Genomic DNA, 16,635 nt, shown 5'->3' with positions numbered 1-16,635 from the left:
AACGTAATAAACTTGGAGCTGTCACTGTATGCCAGCATTATAAACACCATCATTTTATGATAGGGAAAATTTTTTGGTTCACTTGTTTAGAAAATTAGTAAAATTTATTAGCATTATTATTTATTAGATTTGTTTCTTCATTTTGTTAGTATGCTACAATTTAGCATCTTTGAACATTATACAGAATGTTGACTTTGCTTAAGGGTTGTTTGAATAGGCATTTCAAAGTGCTTTTGCTTTTGGCTGCATGGAGAGTAGAATCTATTGAGGTGATTGTTCTTGTGATGTGGTGCCATGTTCCAAAATTAATATATATGCATGGTATTAATGAGGAATATGTTTGCATTCATATTTTAGCAGATACAATTTATCAGTGTTGGTGACAACCTCTATGGTTTTATTTTCTTTATAATACAGTCTTTTGCCTGGATGGAGTCCTCACTTTAAGGTTAAGAGTAACTAAGCCAATGTTACTCCAGCTACAGTTCCCTAAATTATACTATAGCTGCTGGGAACAAAGCCATGCTGATGAATCTGGACTTGTGCATGATTTTTGTTTGCTTCTCACTAACCTGCCCACCCTCCACTCCAAAATTATACCTCATTAACGTTCTAATAACAGCCAAGAAGACAGCCTCACCTGAACCCTCTTTGACTGAATGGATTTTTCATTGTTTTTCTTAAATGCCTACGCTTCAGAGGCTATCAACTGCTTAAATGCAGCCATCGACATTTACACAGACATGGTAAGACATTGCATTGCTTGAGTGGCTGTGGGGTGGAGTCTTGAGATGGCTTAGAGTTCTATCTTTCTTTTTTATGTTCCCAAACTGGCATTCAGATAGGTAAAATCGGTGTGTGACTGTTTCTTGTTTTTTCCCCTAGGGAAGGTTTACAATTGCAGCCAAGCACCACATTACTGTTGCAGAGATCTATGAGACTGAACTTGTAGACATTGAGAAGGTAAGCAGTGGGCACACTTCCTCGGATGTGAAGCAGGCAGATAAGCTGACTCAAAGAACTCTCCTCTCCTCAGTTTGAGAGTGATCGTAGGTGTAGAGTGGTCATAGATGGCCTTGCCTGGAGACTTTCTGGCAAAGTCTACTAGCTGGCTAAGTAGATGGGCTGTTTTCCTGGAGTGGACATCTAAGACATGAGAGCTGGTTAAGATTTACAGAGATCACCTGTTGTTTCCACTGTCTCTGATTCATGTCAGAACATTAGCATTGCCAAAAGAACCTTCAGCTGTATTGCTTAGTACTCTAAGGCCCAGTGAAGAACGTGTAAGAGGTCACCTCTGTACACTCAGTCAGCATCACAGCTTTAAGTATCTGTGTGCCAGTGACTCAGAAATCTGACTGCAGCCTAGACCTCTCTCCAAATGCTAGATTCCTGTATCCACCTGCCTGCTGACCTCTCCACTTTGTCCAGCAGTCATCTCTAACCCAACATGTCTGGGACTGGATTCTCAGATGTCCCCAACCCAGTGTTCCCCCCTAAACTACAGGCTTCCTTGCCTTTTCTCTTTCTCTACAACCTGTGAGCAATTTTTGTGAGCGGTGTCCTTCCTGCTCCCAAGTCTTGGCACAACTCACTACCTTGTCTCCCAGCTCACACTTGATCGCTGCAGGATCCTTCAAACCGGTCTCCCTGCTTTTGCTCTCCCTACCTTGCCAACCCCACATCCCCATGCCACAGAGTAGCCAGAGTGAGCCTTCTAAGCATTGCATCATACTCTGTTTCTCTACTGCTGACAGTCATTAGACCCCTTTCACTAAGAGGAACAGCTGGAGCTGTGCAGAGCCTTCGTGGCTCCACTGAATTGCTTCCTCCCAGCCCCACACTCCCCATGCACCTGTGTGGCCTGGCCTCTCCTCTTTTCTGTTATTCTCCTCCTCTTGCATACCCTGCACGGCCATCCTGGCCTCCTTGCTGTTCCGCACACTTGCCAGATGAGCGCTCCTGCCTCAGGACCTTTGTATCCATGATTTCCTCTGTCTGCAAAGCTCTTCCCCAGATGTCCATGTGGCTGACTCCTCACATCTTTCAAGTCCACATGGCTAACTTCCCCATGCCCTTCCATTTTTGCTCATTTATTACCTATTTCCATGATTAACTATTATGACCCCCTAGTTAATTTAGCCCCCCAGGAAGACATAGTAGATCCCCACACACCTCACTTAACTTCTTGTATTGCTGAGCAGATGTCTCCTTACAATATGCCCTCTCATATGCTTGCTCATCATTCTCATATTGGTTGTCTCTCTCCCTCCACCAGATTGGGCACACGTGTCAGCAGAGAGCTTTGTCTCTGCTTTGCTGATGTGTCCCAAGAGCCCAGAACTCTGGGACCTAGTGGGGTCTAAATATTTGCTAAATATTTGCTACCCCTACCTCCACCATACCAAATGGAGTCTTCCTGGTCTGGGGAAGGATCTGCTAGGCGTTACTGAAATTGGACTGGCATTGTTAACGTTCACTCTTTTGACTGTGTGACCTCCACCTGTTGGTTATTCAGCACAAAATTTGCTCATATTTGTTACATAAAATTTATTATTTGACCTTTTTTTTTTTATAATTGCCATACTTTTCTGAGGATACTCCCTGATCTTGATCAAGTCAGGGCCACCCTGTGCATTGACGTGTGTGTGAGCCTTCTCTTTGGAAGGTTATCTGTGGATCCTGGAGGCAGGTGATGGAGCTGGATCTGAACCTCCTTTGTTCCCTGGTGTGGAATTGATGATGGAACGGGAGGGAGATGGATCTGGTGTGGCTGGGGTATTTATTTGGTCAGGGTGTCTGGGATGGCCACAGTATCTTTATTTAGGTTTGAGTGAGTCTTGCGGGGATGAGCACCGTGCGCAGAGCGTCTTTGCCAGCAGAGGCTCCTGTTCCAGCTTCCTCTTTCACAGTGGTCAGAAGGGCACTCTGGGGCAGGAGCCTGCAGTGCTGTGTCATTTCTGCTGCCCAGGCATGGTCTCCAACACATGGGTCTCCATAAACTTGAGAACAGATAAAATGAAATGTGACATACTCTTTTTTTCTCTTGAAAAAAAAAAAGGCCAGGTACAGTGGCTGATGCCTATAATCCTACCACTTTGGGAGGCCAAGGCAGGAGGATCACTTGAGCCCAGGAGTTCAAGACCAGCCTGGGCAACATGAGAAATCCCCATCTCTACTAAAAATAAAAATACAAAAAACTATCCAGGAATGGTGGCATGTGCCTCATTCTGTTGCACAGGCTGGACAGGTTGGAGTGGCATGAACACAGCTCACTGTAGCCTCAGCCTCCTGGGCTCAAGCGATCCTCCCACCTCAGCCTTCCAAGTAGCTGAGACTACAGGCATGTGCCACCATGCCCGGCTAATTTTTTAATTTTTCATACAAATGAGGTCTTTTCATGTTGCCCAGGCTGGTCTCAAACTCCTGGACTCAAGCAGTCCTCCCATCTTGGCCTCCCAAATGCTGAGATTACAGGTATGGACCATCATGCCTGACCTTCACGAATACTGAATTTTAAAATGCAGCTATAAAAGAACAGGTGTACTATGGTTCTCTTTTTGCAAATACTTAGTCACACACAGAAATAGTCTGCAAGAAACTATTTCTCTGGAAGAAAATATTTCTTTGGAACACCTGTCAGAGCTGTCATGTACACACATGTGAGATTACCTGATGAAGGTACATCTCCACCCTCTAAAATGTGGGCTCTGTGAGGGCAGGGCCCATGACTGTTCGCTCACCATCACAGCCCTGAGCCTAGCATGATGCCTATTTACAAAGTGGGTGCTCAGTAACAGATGCTAAGTGAATGAAGACAAAGTGCATCACAAATGAAAGCTGCCTGTAGTTCCATGGCCTGTTTTGTTTTATTTGTTTTCTTGTCCCTGCGAATCTCTTCTAACTCACTAGGAGCTGCCTTGAAGCCACTTAACTAATGGGCTTGGGCGGAAAGGCAGCACCTTTAATCTGATTTTCAGAGACTGCTAGCTCCCTCATTTGCATTTGCTGTGAAACCTTTGTCATTCAAGCATCCTGCAAACCCACCACCTGCTTCTGTATGTTTGCATGCTAAAAATGGTTTTTACGGTTTTTAATCCTTGAGAGAAAAAAGCATTTTGCGATGTGTAAAAATTATATGAAATTAGAAATTTCATTGGTCATAAATATAGTTTTATTGGACCACAACCACACTTATTCATTTATATCTTGTGTATGGCTGCTTTTATGCTACCACAAGAGAGCTGAGTAGTTGCAACAAAGATGCACAAAACCTAAAATATTTCTTGTCTGACCTGTTAGAGAAAAACTTTGGCTAGAGCCCTGGTTTAAAGAGCTGCTCATACTTATCTCTTGTTATTTGGGGTATAGAAGGTTTTTTCAATCTTATGAGAGCTTTATTTCTAAGGCTGTCTACCACCGTCTACAAACCAGCTGATTCTTTGCAGAGTTCAGCTCTTACAAAACTGTGCTAAAAACAGCAGCACACACTATCATCTGACTCTTCTCAGCCATTTTGCTTAGTTTTGGACTCCGGTAGACACCTATTTTTTTGTTTGTTTGAGACAGAGTTTCACTCTTGTCACCCAGGCTGGAGTGCAATGGCGCGATCTCAGCTCACTGCAAGCTCTGCCTCCCCGGTTCAAGCAGTTCTCCTGTCTCAGCCTCCCAAGTAGCTGGGATTACGGGTGCCCACACCACGCCCGGCTAATTTTTGTATCTTTTTAGTAGAGACAGGGTTTCACCATGTTGGCCAGGCTAGTCCTGAACTCCTCACCTCAGGTATTCCACCCTCCTCGGCCTCCAAAAGTGCTGGGATTACAGGCATGAGCCACGGCACCTGGCCGACACCAGTTCTTTTTTCTGAGTTGTCACGTGCTTGATTTCACTAACTTCTACCACAGCATGACAAAGACTTCTAGCTTTCTGGCCTGTGATCTCTGTTTCTTCTCCACTTGATGCCATATATTTTAGATTGACGGCAACACCCTTATTCTAGGTGACACTTAAGGTATTAGTGTGTGTAGTCTGTGCTGCAAGTCATAGACATAAGGTGTAATTAGGGCTTCATAGCTCTCTAACAATCCAGTGTGGCTGCTAAGGGTTTGACAGTGGTAGAGACACTGGGTTGGAGGTACCTTGTGTCCTTTGTAATTACTTAGGAACCTGCCTGACAGTTCTGCCATTTTGGTGTCTAGCTTACAGTGTCACTCTGGACTTGGTCATAGCCCTCCTAGCTCATGGGAAGTGGAAGGCCTGGAGGAGGATGCAAAGTGAGATATATGGCCCAAGCCTGGGAGTGGCCCCCAACATGTCTGTTTACATTCCACTGGAGAGAACTAGTCATAGGCTGCCCCTCACTATAGAGGAAGCTGAGGAAGTGGTGTAGCTGGGCATATGCCATGTGGGGAGGAGGAAACAGATTTTGATGGTCAGCAAGCATTCTGCTTCCAGAGGTGCATGCTTTCTTGTATTTCCTAAAGAAAGTAGGCCGAGTTGTGAAAAGTTTGCTGGTAGAGTAGGTTTATTTATGGAAAAATACCTATGCAAATGTAGTTTTAAAATGCAGCTCTCCAAATAAATTGTGTGTGAATAAAATATGTATGTTTTCAGGCTATTGCACATTATGAACAATCTGCTGATTATTACAAAGGAGAAGAATCCAACAGGCAAGTATTACTTTTCTTAATATGATTTAATGGGTTTTATTATGTGTGATAAAAAAATACTTCTTTATACTTTGTGAGTGTATTTGACTATACCAAATGAAGATGTACTGAGGCCCAGTGCACATCTTTTATTTTTCCATTGGCTTGTTACTCACTCTGCTTTGGTTCTTGATTTCAGCTCAGCAAACAAGTGTCTGCTGAAGGTGGCAGCATATGCTGCCCAGCTTGAGCAGTACCAGAAAGCCATTGAGATCTATGAGCAGGTGAGGATACTGTTGTTTCCTTGGAGAGAAGTTGTCTGAATAATTTTTCAAAATTAAACTTTTTATTTTTCTGTTTATTGAGATATAATCCACACATCACGTAATGAGTACAGTTCAACGGTTTTTAGTCTGTTCACAAAGTTGTATAACTATCACCACTACTTAATTCCAGAACATTTTAATCATCCCCAAAAGAAGCCCAGCAGTCCATTCTTTCCTCCTAGTCCCTGGAAGACACAATCTACTCTCACAATCTACTCTCTGTCTATATGGATTTGTCTATTCTGAACCTTGAATATATATGAAATCACATACCATGTGGCCTTTTGTGACTGCCATCTTTCACTTAGTGTATTGTTTTCAGGGTTCATCCATGTCATAGCAAATGTCAGTATGTCATTGTTTTTCGTGGCTAATACCTCATGGTTTATTTATCAATTTATGGATGTTTGGGGTTTTTCCACTTTGGGGCTATTATCAATAATGCTGCTGTGAACATTTGTGTTAAAGTTTTTGTGGCGGTGTTTTTAGTTCTCTTAGTTACATACCTGGGAATAGAATTGCAGTTGCTGGACCATGTGGTAAGTCCATGTTTAACTTTTTGAGGAACTGCCAGACATTTTCACAGTGGCTACACCATTATACCTTCCCACTAGCAATGCACAGTGTTCCAGTTTCTCCACATCCTCACCAATACTTGTTTTGGTTTGTTTTTTTTTTTAAAAAAAAATAATAGTCACCCTAATGAGTGTGAAATGTTGTCTCATTCTGTTTTTGATTGTTATTTCCCTAATGACTAGTGATGTTGAGCATCTTTTTATTTGCTTATTGGCCATTTGTATATCTTTGGAGAAATGTCTATTCCAGTACTTTCTCCGGATTTTAATTTGGCTGTTTGTTTTTTGGTGGTGAGTTTTAGGTGTTCTTTATATATTCTGGATATTAATCCCCTATTAGATATGTGATTTGCAAGTATTTACTCTCATTCTGTGGGTTGTCTCTGGACTCTGTTATTAATGTCCTTTGATTCACTGAAGTCTTTCATATTTTTGAAGTCCAGTTTGTCTATTTTTTCTTTGTCTGGCTTTTGTTGTTATATAGAAGAAATCATCGCTAAATCTGATATCATGAGGCTTTTCCTTTCTGTTTTGTTATAGGAATTGTATAGTTTTGGCTGTTAGGTTTAGGTCTTTTATCCATTTTGAGTTAATTTTTGTATATAGTATGAGGTAAGGGTCCAACTTTATTCTTTTATATGTGGATATCCAGTTTTTCTAGCACCAATTGTTGAATAGAACTATATTTTAACTATTGAATGGTATTAAGACCCTTATTGAAAATTATTTCACCATATGAAATATGAGGGCTTACTTCTGGGCTCTCTATTCCATTGATCTATTTATCCATCTTTGTGCCAGTATTATACTGTTTATATCTGTAACTTTGCAGTAAGTTTTGAAGTCAGTAAGTGTGAGTCCTCCAGCTTTTTGTTCTTTTTCAGAATTGTTTTGGCTATTCCAGATCCCTTGCATTTTCATCCGAATATTAGGATCAGCTTGTCAATCTCTGCAAAGTAGCCAGCTTGGATTTTGATAGGGATTGTATGGAATGTGCATACCAATTTGGAGTGGTTTTAGGGTTTTCTAGAGAAACAGAACCAATAAGAGGTGTAGGGGTGTATGTGTGTGTGTGAGTGTGTATGTGTGTTTAGAGAGAGAAATTACTGGAGGGAATTGATTTGCTTGATTATATAGGTTGAGAAGGCCTAAGATCTGCAGTCTGAAGACCCAGGAGAGCCAATGGTATAGCTCCAGTCCAAATCCAAAGGCCTCAGAACCAGGAGATTTGATGATGTAATTTCTAATCTGAGTCCAAGTCTGAATCAGGAGAATACCAGTGTCCTGGCTCTAAGACAGGCATTGAGAATGAATTCTTCCTTTTAACCTTTTATTTTATTCAGGTTTTCAGTAGATTGGATGAGGCCCACCCACATTGGGGAGGGCAATCTGCTTACTCATCCTACTGATGCAAACGTTAATCTCATTCAGAAACACCCCACAGACACACTCAGAATAACACCAAATATCTGGGCACCCTGTAGCCCACTCAAGTTGACACATAAAATCAGTCATCACAGAGAGTATTGCCATCTTAACAATACTAAGTCTGACAGTCTATGAATACAGAGTTCCTTTTATATTTATTCGGATCTTCTTTCATTTTGCTCAACAATGTTTTATAGTTTTTGGTGTGTAAGTTTTGTATTTCTTGGGTGAAATATACTCCAAAGTATTTTATTTTTTTTTGATGCTACTACAAATTGAATTATTTTCTTAATTTACTTTTAAGATTGTTAACTGCTAGTGTATAGAAATACAGTTGAATTTTGTATATCAATTTTTTGTCCTGCAACCATGCCAAACTTGTTTATTAGCTCTAATAGGTTTTTTTGGTGTGGATTTCTTAGGTTTTCTATATCCAAAATCATGTTATCTGCAAATAACAATAGTTTTACTTCTTCCTCTGCAATATGAATGTGTTTTACTTCATTTTCTCGGTTGCCCTGGCTAGAATCTCCAGTGCAGTGTTGAATAGAAGTGACAAGAGCAGACATCCTTGTCTTGTTCCTGATCTTGTAAGGAAAACTTTTGGTCTTTCATATTAAGTGTGATATCGGTAGATATCAGTAGTGGGGTTTTGGTAAATGCTTTTATCAGTTTGAGGCAGTTCCCCTCTCTTCCTAGTTTGTTGAGTGTTTTTATCATCAAAGGGTATTGGATTTTGTCAGGCATTTTCCTGTGTCTATTGAGATAAACATATGATTTTTGTCCTTTATTTGTCAGACTTTTTTCTGCATCTATTGAGATAAACATGGTTTTTGTCCTTTGTCAAACTTTTTTCTGCATCAATTGAGATAAACATGTGGTTTTTGTCCTAATCAGCTTAATATTGTAGATTACATTGATTGATTTTCATATGTTGAACCAACCTTACATTCCTGGAATAAATTCTACTTGGTCATTGCAAACTTTGAGGGGTTTCCCAAGAACACCCTCAAGTTTATTAATAATTTGTTAGACAAACTTACAGAACCCACTGAAAGCTGTTATACTCACAATTATGGTTTATTACAGCAAACGGGTACAGATTAAACTCAAAGGAGAGACTCATAGGTCAGGGTCTAGGAGACTTCCAGGAAGAGCTTTCAGTTGTCGGCTCTCAGTGGAGTTATGTAAACAGCACTTACATCCCCCCACAGTAATAAGTGAAAATAAGCGTAGACTGCTGCCAACCAAGGAAGCTCCCCTGAACGTGGTGTTCTGAGTTTTTATTGGGGTCCAGTGACATAGATGTTGACCACCCTTGTGGCTGACTTTACTTTTTGTAAGTGCCAGAATTGGTTTGCTAACATTTTGTTGAGGATTTTATGTCTATGTTCATAAAGGATATTGATCGTTAGTTTTCTTGTGGTGTCTTTGTCTGGTTTTGGAATCAAGGTATTTCTGGTCTCAGAATGCATTAGGATGTCTTCTTCCTCTTCTGTGTTTTGGAAGAGTTTGTAAAGGATTGGTGTGAATTCCTCTTTAAATGTTTGGTAGAATTCAATTATTTCTCTTTTTTTGTTTTTATTTTCACTGATTTCTGTTTTTATTGTTATTTCCTCCATTTTGTTTTCTTTGGATTTGTTTTGCTCTTTTTCTGGGTACTTGACATGGAAGTTTAGCTTGCTGATTTTCATCTTTGTTATGTATGCATTTTTAGTGTTATCAGTTACCCTTTCATACATTTGGCTACTTCCCAATTTTATTATATCATTATACTTTTATTTTTATTCAGTTAGTTGGATTTATTGATTTCCCTTGAGACTTCAGTGACCCATGGATTATTTAGTAGTGTTTTATTTAATTTCCAAGTGTCTAGCAGAGATTTTTCTGTAATCTTTCTATTGTTGACTTATTTTTAATTCCTTTGTGGTTAGATAACATATTTTTGCGTGATTTCAATTCTTATAAATTTGTTTTGTTTTATGGCCTAGATATGGTCTATCTTGGCATATGTTTTATGATTATGCTGTTATTGGGTGATGTTTATAAATGTTGATTAGCTCCTGTTGGATGATGGCATTGTCGAGTTCTGTAATATACTTGCTGATCTTTCTTTCTTTCTCTCTTTCTCTCTTTCTCTCTCTCTCTCTCTTTCTCTCTCTCTCTCTTTCTCTCTTTCTCTCTCTCTCTTTCTCTTCTTTCTCTTCTTTCAGACAGAGTCTTGCTCTGTCACCCAGGCTGGAGTGCAGTGACTTGATCTCAGCTCACTGCAACCCTCCACCTCCCAGGTTCAAACTATTTTCGTGCCTCAGCCTCCCGAGTAGCTGGGATTACAGGTGTGTGCCATGTTGGCTAGGCTGGTCTCGAATTCCTGGCCTCAAATTCGAGGCCTTGTCCTCCCAAAGTGCCAGGATTACAGGTGTGAGCCACTGCGATTGGCCTTTGATTTTCTTTCTAATTCTATCCATTGTTGAGAGTTGGGTGTTAAAATCTCCAACTGTAGTTGTGGATTTGTCTGACTCTTCTTTCATTGTGTCAGTCTTTGCATCACATACTTTGCAGCTCTGGATTGCTATTCTTGCTGGAGAGACCCTTTTATCATTACATAATGTCCTTCTCTGTCTCTGGTAATTTTCTTGGCTCAAGTCTACTTTATCCACTTTATAGCCCTGCCTGGTTTCTTTTGATTAATGTTTATATGATATGTTTGTCCATTCTTTTTCTTTCAGCCTGTCTATATCATTATAACTGAAGTGAGTTTCTTGTAGTTGGATCTTGTTTTTTTTTGTTTGTTTGTTTTGAGACAGAGTCTTGCTCTGTCTCCTACACTGGAGCGCAGTGGAGTGATTTTGGCTCACTGCAACCTCCACCTCCTGGGTTCAAGTAATTCTCCTGCCTCAGCCTCCCGAGTAGCTGAGATTACAGGTGCGTGCCAGCATGCCCGGCTGATTTTTGTATTTTTAGTAGAGACAGGATTTCACCATGTTGGCCAGGCTGGTTTCATACTCCTGACCTCGGTGATACACCCGCCTTGGCCTCCCAAAGTGCTGGGATTGCAGGCATGATCCACCACAGCCAGCCTGGATCCTGTTTTTTAATCCACTGTGCCAATCTTTGTTTTTCAATTGGTGTATTTAGGTCATTCACATTTAATGCAGTTATTTATATGTTAGGGCTTAATTCTGCTTTCTGCCATTTTAGTTTTTGCTTTCTATTCTTTGCTTTTTGTTTCTCTGTTTTCTTTTTCCAACCTTTTTATGGGTTGCTTTTCTTTTTTTTCTTTCTTTTTTTTTTTTTTTTTTTTTTTGAGACTGGGTCTCACTCTGTCACCCAGGCTGGAGGGAAATGGTGCGACCCTGGCTCACTGCAGCCTCCACCTCCCAACCTCAAGCAGTCCTCCCACCTCAGCCTTAGCCTCCAGAATAGCTGAGACTACAGACATGCACCACCACACCTGGCTATTTTTTGTAGCGATGGGGTTTTGCCATGTTGTCCAGGCTGGTCTTGAACTCCTGAGCTCAAGTCTTTTTGTAGCGATGGGGTTTTGCCATGTTGCCCAGGCTGGTCTTGAGCTCCTGAGCTCAAGTCATCTGCCCACCTCGGTCCCCCAAAGTGCTAGGATTATAGGCGTGAGCCACCACACCCAGCCTACTTGATTTTCTAGTGTTTCTAAGTACAGTTATTCCTCAGTGTCTACAGGGGATTAGTTCCAGGACCTCTCTCATATATCAAAATCTGTGCATAGTCAAGTCCCACAGTTGGCCCTGTGGAACTCACATATAAAAAAGTCTGCCTTTCATTTATATGGGTGTTGAATTCCTAAGAATACTGTATTTTCAATCCACATTTGGTTGAAAAAATCCATATATAAGTGGATTCACACAGTTTAAACCAGTGTTGTTGGAGAATCAATGGTATATATCTTTGTGTAGCTTTTGTGGTTAAATGCTGTAGGTTGGTGTCATCATTTTATAAGTTCTGGTGAAATTTAGAAATCTTACCTCCCTTTCTGTTCTTTTACTCCCCCTATTCAATATATAGTTGTCTTAATGTTTCCTCTGCATACATTTAGAACCACATGAGTCAATGTTAGAATTTTTGTTTCAGCCATCAAACATAATTTAGAAAACTCAAGAAAGAAAGCCTGTTATATTTACCCATATTTTTGCTTACCATGTTCTTTCTTCTGGATGTTCCAAGATTATTGTTTCCTTTCTATTTAGAGAACCTCCTTTTGTCATTTTTTTAGGGTAGGTCTGCTGACAACAAATTTTCTTAGTTTTCCCCTATCTGGAAACGTTTTGATTTTGCCTTCATTTCTGAAACATAGTTTTCCTGGGAGTATAATTCTAAGTTGACTGTTCTTTTCCTTTAGTTTCAAAAATGTGCACTTTATGGCTTCCATGGTTTTACAAACTTCTGACATCAAGTGATCCACCCACCTCAGCCTCCCAAAGTGCTGGGATTACAGGCATGAGCCACAACGCCTAGTGGGCCTCCATTGTTTTTGATGAGAAGTCTGCTGTCATTCAACTTGTTTTCCCCTATAAAAAAGGTGTTATTCTCTAGACACTTTCATAATTTTTTTTCTTTTAGTTTCAGAAGTTTAATTATAATGTGGCTTGGATAGATATATTTGGTTTTAAGCTATTTGAGTTTCCCTAAACTTACAGAATCTGTAGGTTTATGTTTCTTGTCAAATTTGAGAATCATTTAGCAGTTATTTCTTCAAGTACTTTTTCAGCTTCCCTTTTTTTTTTTGAGACCGAGTCTTGCTCTGTCGCCCAGGTGTGCCAGTTTAATGGCGCGATCTTGGCTCACTGCAACCTTTGCCTCCCAGGTTCAAGCAATTCTCCTGTCTCAGCCTCCCAAGTAGCTGGGACTACAGGTGCTTGCCATCACACCTGGCTAATTTTTGTATTTTTAGTACAGACAAGGTTTCGCCATGTTGACCAGGCTGGTCTTGAACTCTTGACCTCAAGTGGTTCGCCTGCCTTGGCCTCCCACAGTGCTGGGATTACAGGCGTGAGCCACCATGCCCAGCCAGCCCTTTTCTCTTTCTCCTCCCCTTCTAGAACACAGATGCCACAAAAGTGAGACTGTTTTATTATCCCATGGGTCCTTGATGCTCTGTTCCTTTTTGTCAGTTTGTCTTCTCTCTGTTGTTCCTGTTGTTGTCTTCCATTTAGTGCTTCTTTCCTCTGTCCCTTTCATCCTGCTGTTGAGCCCACCCACTTTTTATGTATGGTACTGTTTTTTTTTTTCAGTTCTGAAGTTTTTATTTGTTTTTACTTTATATCTTTTTTCCTGTGGCTTCCTTTTTCTTTGTGGATGCTTTCCATTTTTCCGTTAGCTTCAGGTGTTATTGTACTTGCTTTTTGGAGCATTTTTATGAGGGCTTCTTTAAAATCTTCGTGGGATATTTTGGACATTTCCGTCATCTGGAACCCTCATCTGTTAATGGTCTTTTTTCATTTAGCTTGAGATCTTCCTGTGTTTTTGGTATTACAAGTCATTTCTGATTGAAAACAGGGCATTGGCACATTAGGTTATGAGACTGGGTCTTGTTTAAACGTTCTCTTTCAGTTGGCCTTCTTTGACATTCCTCTGGCTGGGGAAGGTGGGGATGTTACCTCATTACTGCCAGGTGGAGGTAGAAGTGTCAGCTTTCCACCAGGTCTCTGTTGACACCTGAGGGGCCTAGTCAGCCCTGGGCAGAAGTGGCATCCCCTCTCCTTATCTGTTTCTGCCAGCACAGTGCTGGTTTGTTCTTGGTATGGTGAGAGTCTTCACCCTCCACTAGACCTCTTCTGACAGCACACCAGCTGGAGAAAGAAGGGGAACCTCTTTCCTGCTGGACAGAGACAGGATGCAGGCTCCCAGTGTGGTCTGCACTGCCTTAGTGTCAGGGGGTTGGGTGGGGATCAAGCCTCAGCTCCCTATTTGGCCTTCTCTGAAGCTCCTAAGCAGAGGTATTGGGGTGCTTCTTACAGTCTTTCAAGAATGGACTTTAGGACTCCTTCTTCAGCCTTTGATGATGTAAATGGGGTTAGGGCCTCAGTTTTTCTGTGATATTTGGCTGGAGTAGAGCAGTTATTGTCTAAGTGTTTTCTCTCTTGCTGGGCTGCCCCTTTTCTAGTCCTTTGGCCAGAGAGAGCAGGCTTTTGTCTCTTCTCTTTTGATCTGTGCATACTGGCATTTCTGGGTTGCTGGTTCTTCAGTTTCATGCCATGGATATAGGAAGGGAAAAGAAAACCGAGGGAACCCACCACCACGTTTTCCCTTGGGAAACGTTTGTTTTTTAGAAAATGACCTGGGCTTTTAGTAGTGCTTAGTGGGAGGATTAGGAGAAAGGATGTTTACTCCATCTTATTGGAAGCAGAATTCTTCTGAGCTATTTTTAACTGGTTAAGACTTCATGTATTTAATGGTCTTGTCTAGTAAAATTTCTACTATATGGTATTCGGATAAAACAATATATTTCATAGCTAAACAAACATAAGATACATAATTATTTTCTAAAGGACAACAGATGAGAATGACTTTGCCTGATATAAGAGGGTAAATCTTTTAAATTTAACTCTGCGTTCTGTGCCTAGGTTGGGGCAAACACAATGGATAATCCTTTGTTGAAATACAGTGCAAAGGATTACTTCTTCAAAGCTGCCCTCTGCCACTTCATAGTAGACGAGTTGAATGCCAAGGTAAGGAGTTCTTCAGCATTGATTGACTGATTTCCTTGAGCACTGATTGACAGATTTCACCCATAAGAATACGTACACATTCTCTCTTGTTCTTGGTATCATTTCATTTTGATGTTAGTACCAAGAATAAATGGGTACATTAAAAATAAGTATTATTCTGTGGTATGTGTCCCAGTTGTAATCTTTTAACAGCTGTCAAAGCTGTTCTCAAAAGTTACCTGATAGTTTATAGCCATACCACCCTGAACACACCCAATCTCGTCTGATCTCAGAAGCTAAGCAGTGTAGAGCCTGGTACTTGAATGGGGGGCACTGCCTGGGAATATTTAGTGCTATAGGCTTAAATATATGTATATGTTCACTGGTAGCCACCATTTTTTTTTCAGTAGTTTTGCTTTAAAGAAATTAAGGGGGCCAGGCGTGGTGGCTCACATCTGTAAACCCAGCATTTTGGGAGGCCAAGTGGGGTGGATCACCTGAGGTCAGGAGTTCGAGACCAGCCTGGTCAAAATGGTGAAACCCCGTTTCTACTAAAAATACAAAAAAGTTAGCTGGGTGTGGTGGCGGGTGCCTGTAAGTCCAGCTACTTGAGAGGCTGAGGCAGGAGAATCACTTGAACCTGTGAGGCAGAGGTTGCCGTGAGCTGAGATCGCACCACTGCACTCCAGCCTGGGTGACAGAGTAAGAGTCCGTCTCAAAAAAAAAAGAAAGAAATTAAGGAACTAAAGGAGGAGACAATAAGAGTAGGATAATATCCATTTAAAAAACAACCAAAACAACAGGCAAGCTCAGAAATGGTGTTGGAGTGAGGACTGGGAAGAAGTTGAAAAGCACAGTGAGCACTGGGAGCCAAGAGGCAAAAAGACAGGCAGCCTTGGCATGGCCAGTGTCTGGAGTTGGAAGAGCAGAATTAAAGCCAGTAAGAGAAACTGTTATTTCTGTCAGCTTCGAGCAGGAAGCTAAATGTAAGTTATTTGGAATCTGGACTGTATTAAGAACGTCTCCATTTAATGGATGGATACAGATACCTGGTCTGTGAGTGTTTAAGAATTCATTTTCATTTACAATGTCTTCTCAGCAGCAGCCTAACTCAGAAAAAAGTAGTTTAGAAGTTATTCTTTATTGAAATGGAAAATTCAGAATAGACAGATTTTCTATGTTGATTCTGCTGTTGAGTTTAACTACATACTTTTTCAACACTTAATAGGATATAGGTAGATCTTATTTGAAGCTGATAGAATGTTGAAAGCTTTGTTTGTTTAGTAAGTCTGAAATTGATGAGTGGTTTTTCTCTCTCAGCTTGCTCTTGAGAAATATGAGGAAATGTTTCCAGCATTTACTGATTCAAGAGAATGTAAATTATTGAAAGTAAGTAATATTAGAACTTTGAAGAAAAATGCTTTTGTTCTGTTAGGTGACAACACCTAAGTGGGATTGGGTATGAAGTGAAGTTTTAATCTATAAAGTCTGCTAACTGAGGGGCCCTGGTACTTTCCTGCTTTCGTATTATAGGTGTTCAAATGCAATTAAGGTCAGAAACATGTAGTTGTGTTCTGAAATAGGCACCTGAGAAATGTTACTACAGAAGCTAGATCCCTAACTTGGCTCTTGACTTGTATATGAGTATTTCCTCAGTTTTGTGCAATATTTGGCAACATTGGTATTATACTTAAAGTATATATTTAGAAATGGGACTTCATCTTACAGAACTGTTTTTAAAAATATTTTTATGCTACCAGAAACTCCTAGAAGCTCATGAAGAACAGAACAGTGAAGCTTACACTGAAGCAGTAAGTTATGCTTTTGGGACATGGTACATTATTTGAAGATTTAAGTTAAAGAAACTTCTTTTCCTTTTCATTATGTGAATTCTAAACATTTATTTGAACATGACTCCAGCATACCTTAAGTTGTATTTTCCAAACGTCACCTTTTATATATCACACAAATTAAA

General features: G+C 40.6%; 1 protein-coding gene across 2 annotated transcripts in view; it reads left to right on the top strand.

Annotated features, from left to right (window-relative positions):
• NAPB (NSF attachment protein beta) overlaps positions 1-16,635 on the top strand; it is a 47,017-nt gene that overhangs the window by 25,598 nt on the left and 4,784 nt on the right. Inside the window, exons 4-10 of one of the 2 annotated variants that reach the window (XM_003829375.4) lie at positions 700-746; positions 886-963; positions 5,614-5,669; positions 5,848-5,932; positions 14,577-14,681; positions 15,981-16,049; positions 16,421-16,471. In XM_003829375.4, coding sequence (XP_003829423.2) covers positions 700-746; positions 886-963; positions 5,614-5,669; positions 5,848-5,932; positions 14,577-14,681; positions 15,981-16,049; positions 16,421-16,471 — 491 coding nt within the window. The remainder of the gene's footprint in view (positions 1-699; positions 747-885; positions 964-5,613; positions 5,670-5,847; positions 5,933-14,576; positions 14,682-15,980; positions 16,050-16,420; positions 16,472-16,635) is intronic. The other variant, XM_034947395.2, reaches the window with a different exon arrangement.

Source organism: Pan paniscus, chromosome 21, assembly GCF_029289425.2.
Source record: "Pan paniscus chromosome 21, NHGRI_mPanPan1-v2.0_pri, whole genome shotgun sequence".
NCBI lineage: Eukaryota > Metazoa > Chordata > Mammalia > Primates > Hominidae > Pan > Pan paniscus.
This window is presented reverse-complemented; position numbering and strand designations above follow the sequence as displayed.